At 40.0% G+C, this 12,153-nt stretch overlaps 1 protein-coding gene across 1 annotated transcript in view; it reads left to right on the top strand.

Moving 5' to 3' along the window:
- The window catches only part of LOC124615517 (U3 small nucleolar ribonucleoprotein protein MPP10), an 84,535-nt gene that overhangs the window by 27,025 nt on the left and 45,357 nt on the right, over nt 1-12,153 (top strand). The window contains exons 3-4 of the mRNA XM_047143478.1: nt 5,171-5,421; nt 8,948-9,069. Of these exons, the coding sequence (XP_046999434.1) occupies nt 5,171-5,421; nt 8,948-9,069 (373 nt within the window). The remainder of the gene's footprint in view (nt 1-5,170; nt 5,422-8,947; nt 9,070-12,153) is intronic.

Raw genomic sequence — 12,153 nt, 5'->3', positions numbered from 1 at the left:
ATTGGCAGGAAATCTCCTACTGGTTTTTGGACATGGCACACAACTTGCGTGGGACAACCCATGGATAGTTTCAAAGAATGATTTTCACTGGGCTGCAAGAATAAATGGGTCTGACTGGCTACATGACACATCACACCAGACCCCAGTTCATGTTCTTGCTACTCGTACTTGCTTAAACTGCAGCCATGTAGAGATGTCATTGTTGTATCGTCTGAGTTGTGGGTCATGTGTTTGGGCCCTTGCCAGGTAGGTTTGTGATATGGCTTTCACCCATGACAAGAAATCTGCAATGATGTTCTCCACTCCACTAATGTGACACAGGTCTGTTGTAAATGGGCAATAAATTCCAACTGCCGAAATTGGTGTGGGGAGCAGGTGCCCTTGTTCTCCTTAATGCAAAGGTTATAGGCTAAAGATCGGTGTAGACCATAAATGCTCTGGCTTATATGTACAGACGATGTATCACACTGACTCATATATGGCAAGTAAATCCCTGTCACATGTACTCTTTTGATTTGCATGCTGTAAGTTTGTGTGAAAAGAACCATCAGGGGACCATTTCGGAGGATGTTGGCCAATTGTGTCTCTGCTCGCTAGAACTGCTGTCAATGGTGTCTGCATCTCGGCTGTGCCTGGTAAATTCTGTGTGTTGAAATTGATTGCTCCAGTAAATCTTCTAATTTGATGATAAACTGTGGGAGGCTACTCTCTGTATGAAAGCTACTTAGTCCTTTGGAGGGCGTATTCTGGCTGCTGATATATCGTAACCCAAGAGTGTTACTTGTTTCTGCTAGATTGTACATTTCACTTCATTGGCTACAACTCTCACTCACTCTCTCTCTCTCTCTCTCTCTCTCTCTCTCTCTCTCTTTATGCACTCAAATACATTTTTCAGATGTTCTTCATGCTGACTTGCTGACTGTGAAAATACTGAAGCGTAATCTAAGTGCACAAAACAATGCTTTAATCCATGCAGTACCTCATCAGTAAACATTGTCTGCAACTGGAATTTGGTGGTAAGCCTTCTTACAATCAATCACACTGAATGTTGTTATCACTGCCAGTACTTTGGTAAAGTCTCTGATACTGAGTATCAATCCGGGACTTTGTGGGCACTAAGTGCCCTGTAATCACCACAAGACCTTTAAGTACTATCTTTTTTTCTTCACTAAATGCAATGACGAGGTCCACGGTCTGTCAGACGTGTGTATTGCTCCATTTTGCAGTAAATTTTTGAATTGTGCTGTTGTTGCTACAAAATGGTCTGAGGCTGACCACCTGAGGGGTTGCGAAACTTGTAGACATGGTATCATTTGAATGTGGTGCACCACATTGGGTACTACTTGCTGTATAAGTGATACTTCAGTGCTGTTCGCACCTGATGATGATGATGATGATGATGATGATGATGATGATGATATTCTTGCATGGGTCACTGCCTGCTTAACTTTTTGTCCTAATAAGCCCCTGACGACTTAATTGCCTTTGCAAACCTATGTGGTGCTAATGTTGACATCCTTTCTGGTGTGGTAAAGAAAAGCAGCACCTAGAATGGAATCTAAAGCTTTTGCTATAACAAAGGTCCACTCATAGTCCTGCTGGAGACCCAAACTGACTTTTAATGTACATTTATCATGCATCGCTATTGGCAATTTATTGGCTGCCATAAGAACTGCTTGTGAGGAATTTCATATCACTATACAGATTTCTGCCAGTAGTAGGCTAATGTCCAATTCAGAGTCTATAAAATTATACCGGCATGAATACACATCTCTGATGTACAGTCTGTGTGATAGAATAGAGGCTCGAGGTAGATTACTCACCATGTTCAGCTTCGTACCTGGCTCACGTCCTAACTGCTGACTTTCATGGTTGCTACATGAAACCGTGCATGTTGTGGTTCTGTCACCAAATCGCCAATGGTTTCAGCAGACCTGCTGCTGAAAACTATTCTGATTCACCTCATTTTCATTCCAAGTCTCGCCTGATTGATCTCCTCTGTGTCTTGAAGCAGCTAAACACCTCTTTCTGTAGTGACTCAATTTTCTGTTGCAATTCATGCAGCTGTTGATTTAGATCCAGTTGTTGGATTCTGTGTATAGCTGCAGCCTCATTTCCACAGTTGCTAGGAACCAGTGCGATGCCCACTGTCTGTGAATAGTTTAATGTTGCGTGGACTTTATCAGTGTGGTAATATCGTCTTTTTCACATTTAACCACTGATGTTTTCATTGCTTCTGGTAGCTGTGTGAACCATATATGCATCAGCATTCTGTTTGGTAAATCTGTGTCTCCTATAATGCCACACAAGTGCTGCAGATACTTGGAGGGAGTCCTGTCCCCCATTTGCTCATAATGTAACACTTGCTTGATAGAGTGATCAAATGGTTTATACTTGTAATCAATTAGTGCTTTCTTCAAGCATGTGTATTGTTGCTCCTCCAGCGACTGTGCCGATAGCGGCCACCCTGTTGTCTAATGTGTTTCACCACTACTGCGAATTTTGTGCTCTCACCCATTACCCCATTTTCCTAGTACACCAGTTCCAGCATTGCAGACCATAGTACTGGTTTGTCCAGTAGGAACTGCAGGGACCATACCTTCCTCTGCGGTCTTTCCGTAATAGCACATCTAGTCCCGTTTTGTGACTGCGGACTGGTCGGTAGACTTGTCTGACTTCGCTAATTGGCAGACCTGTGATTTGCCTCTGCATATTGTCCCGCAAGGCTGCCGGCTGTGTTCTCATCTCTTCTTTCATTTTTACCCAATGATACTGCCTGATTTTGTGCATCCATTTGCATGAACATTAGCTCTTTTTGCTTGTGGGTTCACCACTTTATGACAATATTCGCTGTAAATACTATGTAACACAAACCAAAGTAAAGTTATGAAGAAACTTTTTATTAAATCTTGTGAGAACAGACTCTGATCGAGAATAAAAAATCCATTACAACTATGGAGATGTTATAAAAAAAAAACAAAGAGTAATAGTAATGTCACTCTACTCCCTCCAAAGCACAACACTTTGATTCACTGTGCATTTAGTATCTCTGACTGCAGTGACTCCCACGAGTGTTTAATGTAAATAACTGTAATGACTCTATTGTGATCATTTGGTGTTGTCTGACCTGTCTGGACAAATGTTAGATTCTGTGTTGCAGGTAATGTCAAGGGATGCATCAGACCACACCATTCAAACAATGCAATGTAGTCTTTTTTTTTTACATTTGCATTTTTGTACAGCCAATTCTCCAGGGAAGCAGACCTGATTAACATTGTAGAAGAATTTTCTCTTATAAACTCGTAGGCTTAAGTTTCATTGCAAACCATGCCTATTTCTTCATCACAATGAATATAGGCTCTGATAGTGAATTTTGAATTAATGAATGTAATTTTGTCATTCCGTAACTTTCCTACTTTGGCCAATTAATTGGCTTGTATTTTGCAATTACTTCAGGAAACTTTTTACTTGTCAGAGGCGCTGCAGTCATGGACTGTGCGGCTGGTCCTGGCGGAGGTTCGAGCCCTGCCTCGGGCATGGGTGTGTGTGTTTGTCCGTAGGATAATTTAGGTTAAGTAGTGTGTAAGCTCAGGGACTGATGACTTTAGCAGTTAAGTCCCATAAGATTTCACACACATTTGAACATTTTTGAACTTGTCAGAGGAAATAGAGGTGTATTCTGAAGTTAACCTCAGTTAAGCTATAAATAAATACTGCAACAGTTAAAAGCAAATTCATTACAAAAAGCTAAATATTACACTTTTCTATTATACCTCTGCATAATCACCATTTCACTTTGAGACTTTTTTGTGTCTCCTAACAAGCAGGCTAATTCCTTCTGCACAAATTTATGAGACTGTAGTCAGCTCATGATAGTCACTGAAAATTCTTCCTCAGGCTCAAAGTGTTGAAAGCCAAACCATGTTTTAGTGGGTTTGAAGAGGTGGAAAACATTTGCAGCCAAATTTAGGCTATAGGGCAGATCTTCAGACACATCCCATTTATATTGACTAAAAAAAAAAATCATCTTGTAGGCATGTATCCAGGTCAGTATTATATCTGCTTAAGATATTTTATATGTATTGTGACTAATGGTTTTCATTCAGTCACTGGCTCGTTTTGAAGGTGGTTGTACCATTACCAGCCAAAATATTTTAAGCTTTTTTCAAAGAGAATCAATGACAGGCAACATTACAATCACTTGACACAATACTGTGCAGCAGTGATGCTGTCTTCATGGGTATGGAAAGTTTTGAAATGCACTATAGGATTTGGCAGCAAGCAGTTACACAGTTTGTGGGCAGGAGCGACTCTTATCATAGGAGGATATGTTACAAACTGGTATAAACTTCCAGCAACAGGGAACAAAAACTATTTCCTTGTTCAGTGTGGATCACATTATCAATGCAGACATGATGATAAAATAATCAGTCTTGAGTGCAAAAAACAGATTTTTATAATTGTGACTTGTTTTAGTCATGAAAGACCATTCTCAGACCGTAGGCAATCACTGAAATTTAACACAAATTTCTACAAGGGAACTCAGGATTTACATAGCATGTTAACTAGATACAGAAATGTTAAAAGATTATGATAATAAAATACCCATCGGTAAGCTGCATGATTGCAACTGTAGTGTGTGCTGGAAGGCATTATCATCAGCTGCTTAGTAATGAGTGAATGCTATGAGTTATAAAGGCAAAACTTGTTCTTTATAACTTGCAGCACTCACTCACTACTCAGAATTATAATATTATTACAAGACACTTTTTGCACAATAATATTGGCTGTCTAACCTAATTATGCAAACAGTTCATTAATATTACGTTACAAGAACCAGTTAAAATTTTACTGTATCCCAGTTAGTCAAATACAATGACTCATGAATTCCAGGAAGCAGTCATCTGTTGTACAGTCAGTTAAAATGATTCTCACTGTAGTTTTCTCTCTGTGTCTAACTTGCAGCACCTGAAGGAGTCAGCTGATTCAGTCATTGAAATATTGTTCATAAAATGGAGACAACAACTTGGTAGAACATCTGGAAGCATACCATTCATTGAAAAATTTGATGTTAATTTTATATATGTAATTAAAATGCTTAAGAATTATTCATGTGTGTCTGTGTTTTATTTGCAGATGTTATAATATGAATTTTGATGTCTGTTTTCAGCCAGAGGAGGACAGAAAACATCAGTTGTGGATGATAAATTCTTTAAATTGGGAGAGATGGAAGAGTTCCTAGACAAGGAAGATAGGAAAGAAAACTCAAACAACCGCTTGAATTCAAAGAAAATAGCTGGGGACAAGTCAGATGGGCAGTTACATGATGATGATGATGATGATGATGATGATGACGACAATGATGATGTTGAGTCAATAGATTACTTTGAGGACATGCCTTCTGAAGACAGCAATGACGAAGTACATATTAATTTTTTTATTTTCCTTCTGTAAAACATAAGATATACCAAAAAATGTATGAATTTTATGGTTTTGTATGTGGTGCTTTGTGTGTCATGATAACATCAATAGCATTGAGTATTACGCAGCTAAGTGATGGGGTAATCTTGCCATGGTGGCAGCACCACTGTGTTTATGCTCAAGAAATAGGGTGGGGAGGGGGGGGGGGGTGAAGGGAAAGCGGAGCAACACTGGCATACTCTCCAGTATTCTTACGAATGGAGTGGTGTCATATGTCGCCCATCTACTGCCATTTTTACAAGCTACATAATTTGCAGAAGACGAAAATCTGATTTTGAAATCTCATGGCAATGTTCACAATCATGTTTACAAGCTAATCTTGAATCTAATTTGCTAACCTGATCAAATATTGCATTCATGTGTCACTTGTGTATCACGAGTGGATTATGATTATGTAAATGTGCTGTTCCGATTTAGTCTACTCTGTAAGTGACATTATCAGCATCTTTGGAGCTTTTTAAAACATACAAATACTCAGGAGATTGTTCAAGAGGAGAAATCTTATCCATGTGATACTTTTATTACTACCACTGATCACATGCATTATGGAAATTAATTGCTAAGTGATTGCTAGTTGAACAGTATTATAATCAAATATTTTGAACACTTACACTGGCTAGAAATTTTACAAATTTTACAAATTGCGAGTAATTAGCTAAAAGTATCTTGTGTGGTGCTGTAGAATCCAGAGCATTAAAATTTTTGTACTTGTCCTAAACAGAATGCTATAGAATCCAGAGTATTAAAACCTTCTACTTGTCTTGAGCCGAGGCACAGTATAGGGGTTTAAATATGGTATATTTGTGACCAGCAGAGGTTATGAGTTTGAATCCCTACAGAGGCTTTAATATTTTTATTGTTAAATTTTTATCAAACTGACTTTGTTCAGTATTTTTTTTTAAATTTCTAAACCTTTGCCTTATCATTTTGATCGTCACACAAACTTTTTCATTTGCTCACCTCCTTATAGGTTTCAAAAAGTCGATCCCTGCTATCCTCTCCCTCCCTTTGTGACGTAGTGAATATTTTGTCACCCACAAACAATTATGGATGACAGTGTTTGCAGGTAGGAGAAAGCATGGAACAAAGGATAGTGCGGTTGTTATTCTGTTAATTGAGAAAATATTTCTGCACTTGTGAATAATGATTCTTGGCTTGAATACATAGCATATGATATAATTATATTTTCTGTTTCTTGGTCCATCAAAACATCTTTCCTTCCAAATTATAGAAGGGATTTAGGTCTGAATGGTATGGTGGCAGTAGGAGGAAAACAAATCCATTTTGTTGCAAAAATTTTACCTATGTAATAAACAGAACAAGGCTGGTGATTCTTCACTAATGCCAAAATTTTGACATGGCTCATAATATTTGTATTTGGCCAGCCAGAATTGCATTTCACATTTTAGAGAACAAGTAGACATTGGTTCATTTTCCTGCTTATTGTGATTAGGTGCACTATCAAAAATGACAATATTTTATGGGGGAAAGCCTGGATAACCTAGGACTATACACATTTTTGAAAACTTTTACTGTCCATTTCTGAGTGATAATCCAATGTTTTGATTTTTGAGTCATATATGAGAAGTGAATCTCATGTTGTTGTCTGCATGAACAACGGTTAAACACTGACTGGCATTTTTATTCAGCAATACTTCTCGCACAAAAATGTAACAAAGCATACTACTTTAATCAGAGCATGGCTGTCCCTAGTCACGTGACCAAGTTAGTTCCTGCTGTGGCCACATTACCACTTCTCCTTGCAGGGTAATACATTGTAAGATTTTTTATTTTTGTTATTCACCACAGCTACCTTTTGAAGGACCAGAAGTTACCGTATTTACTCGAATCTAAGCCGCACTTTTTTTTCCAGTTTTTGTAATCCAAAAAACTGCCTGCGGCTTAGAATCGAGTGCAAAGCAGAAGTTCTGAAAAATGTTGGTAGGTGCCGCCACAACTAACTTCTGTCATCGAATATATGTAGCGCTTCGCAGGCACAAAGATAAATACTGGCACCAAAACCTCTGCTGCAGTAAATAAATTAAAAAAAAAAGTGGAAGACGAGCTTTTTTCCCCGCCCTGAGTTTCAACCACTGCATTTTCATAGGGTTTCAACCACTACATTTTCGTACATTATCCAACAAAGTAAATACAAATTCCGTATTGTTCAACTTCGAATGTAGCAGCATTTCAATGCACTACGAAAATCCAACTGGCAAGACTGTTTGGGATGTTTGTCAATATGGCCAACTCTGCATTCTGAATTTTTTCCTACCTGTGAGAAGAGATGGTTGCTAATAGGAACTTTTATGAATTGTGAATCACATGCAGTATTCTATTCACCATAATAATAATACAAATATAAACATTTTGCCATGTATTCTTTCGTGTTTGCTGCAATCTCATTTAAATCCTGTCTGCCTAATAAACTACGAAACTAGAGTGAGACAACAGCAAACGCGGAAGAATATACATATCATGTCATGTTTATATTCATATTATTCTTATGCCGAATAGTGATACAGTCAGAAATGAAGCACGGCAATTGATTAAATTTTTAAATCTATGGTGACTCTAACTTCTGTGCAGAATGTAATGTATTAAAGAGGCGTCTGCAAAGATTTTCAAACGGAGAAAAATTTTCGCTAAACTCTCGTTCAGAACATCTTCTATCATACGCAGTCTATTATTTGGTTCTTGTTGATCATTATCAAAGAAAGCAGCAATGTAAGTAACAACAAATAGCAGTATCTTGCCATTGTTTCGCTAATGAGACGATTCCTCTCTTCTTTTTAAAATTGTAAGCGGCGGTAGCGCGCACAAAAGCAAGCCATGCCGCGAGCAGCGACAGGTCATAAACACTCATTATCAGAATGCGACAAACAATGCATGACACAGTACAGTAATGCATTTTCAGCGTAGAGTGACGTAAACACCTATAACAAAGAGAACAGCACTTATCAGATCAAAGAAGAATAAGCAATCGATTCAAATCAGACGAAGCACGTGAAAAAGGAAGGGTACCCGTATAAATATGGACGGAGCGCCTGATGCATAGCAACGGCTACCTGTTAAAGCTTAACTGCTAAGCTTACGACTCGAACCAAATTACTTATGCTGTATTGTCATTCATTTGACCTAAATTGTGTCTCATATTACAATGGACCATCTTTGTTTCGATTTGGAGGTGCGGCCTAAAACTTTTCTCTCCCCTTGAATTTAGAGTCTCAGATTTCAGGTGCGGCTTAGATTCGGGAATTTTTTTTTTTTTCATCGATTTCAAGTCTCATTTTTCAGGTGCGGCTTAGATTCGAGTGCGGCTTAAATTCGAGTAAATACGGTAATAGTATTTTGCACCAGTCATGCTCATTGTTGTGCAGAGACTATAAATATAATCTGTGACTATTACAAGAACCGAACAGTTAATATTAAACACATCTTCCATCTTTACATTGCTTTGTAACAGGGATCTGCACTCAGAGCAAAGTATGGAGATTTCTTTGATGAACCAGATTTAGGTGGGCACACAACTGACCGAACCCACATTGATGACCAAGTAAATGGAAGAAGTAACAAGAGGAGTGTAAGGTAATGAACGGTCTTACTATTACTATATATTTTATCAAAAGGAAAATTCAACACAAAAACTATAAAATTATAAAGGGACATGATAGATGCCCATTATTTACCTTTGGAAGGCAGAATTCCAGTATTGCTGTTACAAACATGTAAAACTGAGAACTATTCATAGCATTTGGAGCTAATATTTTCTTCCTCATGGAGGAAAGAGGCATAGGTTGTAGAAGATAAGAAAGGAGAGGCAAATCATTCATTTCCCACGACGAGAGGTGGCCCACGTGTTAGGCCAAGGCAAACTTACACTTTTAATTGGGTGTATCAGCAGTAATAGGCTTTTGCCTCCTGAAAATAAGTACTTACCAACTTATTGTTTTTTCCTTTCTTAAGCTTACTGCAGTTTAAGTGTGGTTTTCACCAGTCATGTTTCACTTTTATTTGTAGAGCACACTTAGTGATTATTTTGGAATGGTTTACATTTTAACAGTGTAAGGAAAAGATAGATCGCTATTTAGCATAAAGATGACAGGTTAAGTTGCAGATAGACACAACATAAAGACACTTACACATTAACTTTTTGCCACAGCATTCGTTAGAGGGGGTGAGGAACGGGATAGCAGTGTATGGGTGGAGGAAGAGAAGAGTGCTAGGTCTGCCGGAGCCTGCAGGGACCAGATTGCCAACAGACACGGTGTAGGGAGGCTGTGGAGCGGGGAGAGGGGAGGGCAGGCGAAAGAGTGAAAGAGGAGAGGACAGTTGAAGGGGAAAGATGGGCAGGTGGGTTGGCAGAGGGTGGGGGACAGTATATTAATGTAAGTTGAGGCTGGGATAATTTTGGGAGTGTAGTATGTGTTGTAAGGATAACTCTCACGTGTGCATTTCAGAAAAGCTAATGGTGCCGGGGAGGATCCATTGGCTTGAGTAGTGAAGCAGCCATTGAAGTCAAGCATGTTATGTTCAGTTTCACGTTGTGCCACATGGTGATCTGCTTTGCTCTTGGCCACAGCTTGGTGGTGGCTGTTCATCCTGGCAGATGGCGGGCTCATAGTCATACCAATATAAAAATTTGTGGAATGACTGCACCAGAACTGCTATATGACATGGCTATTTTCACAAGTGGCCTGGCCTCTGATGGAGTAGGATAAGCTTGTGACAAGACTGGAAGTGCTGTTGGATGGATTGGGCAGGTCTTGCATTTTGGTCTTCCACAGGCATATGATCCCTGTTGCAAGGGGTTGGCATTGGGAGTGGCATAGGGATGGACAAGGATGTTGTGCAGGTTGGGTACATGATGGAGCACCACTTCAGGAGAGGTGGCAGGATCTGTCTCATTTCAGGGCATGATGATTGTTAAGCAGAGCACTGGCGAAGGATGTGCTTCCATTGTTCCAGTCTTGGGTGGTGATGAGTGACAAATGGACACTCTTTTGTGGCTAGTCTTTGGTGTGTGGGAGGGTTGGGGGTGTGAGATCTGTTTGCAGACTCTTGGGAGATAGCGCCTGTTTATGAAGACCTTGGTGAGACCTTCAGCGGAGGGGGCAAGGGAGTTATTGCCACCACAGATATGCCATTGCTGGGTGGCCAGGCAGTATGGGAGGGATTTTTTGGTGTGGAAGAGATGATATTGGTCCCAATGCAAGAACTGTTGGTGGTTGGTGGGTTTAATGTGGACAGAGGTGTGAATGGATCCATTAGAGATGAGGTTGTCAAAGTCCAGGAAGGTATCACGGTGGGTTGAGGAGGACCAGATGAAGCAGATGGGAGAGAAGGTGTTGAGGTTGTGAAGGAATAAGGGTAGGGTGCCCTGGCAGTGAGTTGAGATCATTAAGATATAAGTGAACCTGAACTAGGATGGGGGTTTGGTGTTATGGGAGGCTATAAAAGTCTCCCTACATGACCTGTGAACAAGCTGGCATAGGAGGATGCCATGCAGGTGCCCATGGCTGTATTGCATATTTGTTTGTATATCTTACCTTTGAAGGAGAAGTAGTTGTGAGTTAGAATAAAGTTAGTAAAGTGTGTGAGGAGTGAGGCTGTTAGTATGGAGCCTGAAAGATGCTGGGAAAGGTAGTGTTCAATAGCAGTAAGGTCTTGGGCATGAGGGATGTTGGTTTAGAGGGAAGTGGCATCAACATTGATGAGTAGGGGTCCACAAGGTAAAGAGATGGGGATGGTGGAGAGTTGATGAAGGAAGTGGTCAGTACCTTTGACATAGGAGGCTAGATTTCGGGCAGTTGGCTGAAGGTGTTGGTCAATGAGGGCCAAAATTCTATCGATGGGAGCACAATAACCACCCACAGTGGGGTGTCCAGGATTGTTGGGTTTGTGGATATTGGGGAACATGTAGAAGGTGGGAGTATGGATGTCATAGGGGTTAGGAGAGAAATGTATTGAGGGGAGAGGTTCAATGAAGGGCCTAAGGCTTCAAACTGGGATTGGAGGTTACTTTTGACTTCTGGGGTGGGGTCATTCTGACAGAATTTATAAGTGGAGTAGTCACATAATTGACAGTGGCCTTCCACCAGGTAGTCAGTGCAATTCATAACAACAGTGGTGCAATCTTTGTCTGCAGGTAGGATGATTAGGTCAGAATTTGTTTTTGAAGTTGTGTATGGGTGTCCTTTCTTCTGCTGAGAGGTTGGTATTCTGAGGAAGGGACTTGCGAAGGATGGTGAGGCCAAGTTGGAGGTAAGGATTTGCTGTAAGGTGACCAGTGGACAGTTGGGGGGAAGGGGGGGGGGGGAGGATCACAGTTGGATGGTAGTGTGAACTGGGGAGATAGGGTTCAGTGTTGGGATTAGGTTGGCTTTTTGGCATATCCACCTGTATTAAATAGGAGGAGAGGATCGCAGCCGATAGGAATATTACTATTTTCAACCTTTCGTCAGCTGTAATTTCATTATCAGTTCATTTTCAACCAGTTTCAACAATACATTTCATCATCACCAGGTTTTCTAAATGTATACTGCATGTTTAGTAAGCACTACAAGAGCTAATGCGGGTACCAGTTATTTTCATGTGGGACCTTCTGATTGATGTCTTTTGGGAAAATTTAGCCACTATATATTTGGAGGTTATGATGATGATGGATTGTAT

The sequence above is a fragment of the Schistocerca americana genome, chromosome 5 (genome assembly GCF_021461395.2).
Source record: "Schistocerca americana isolate TAMUIC-IGC-003095 chromosome 5, iqSchAmer2.1, whole genome shotgun sequence".
In the NCBI taxonomy this organism is placed as follows: Eukaryota; Metazoa; Arthropoda; class Insecta; order Orthoptera; family Acrididae; genus Schistocerca; species Schistocerca americana.
The sequence above is the reverse complement of the archived record's forward strand: the minus strand, read 5'-3'. Positions and strand labels throughout refer to the sequence as shown.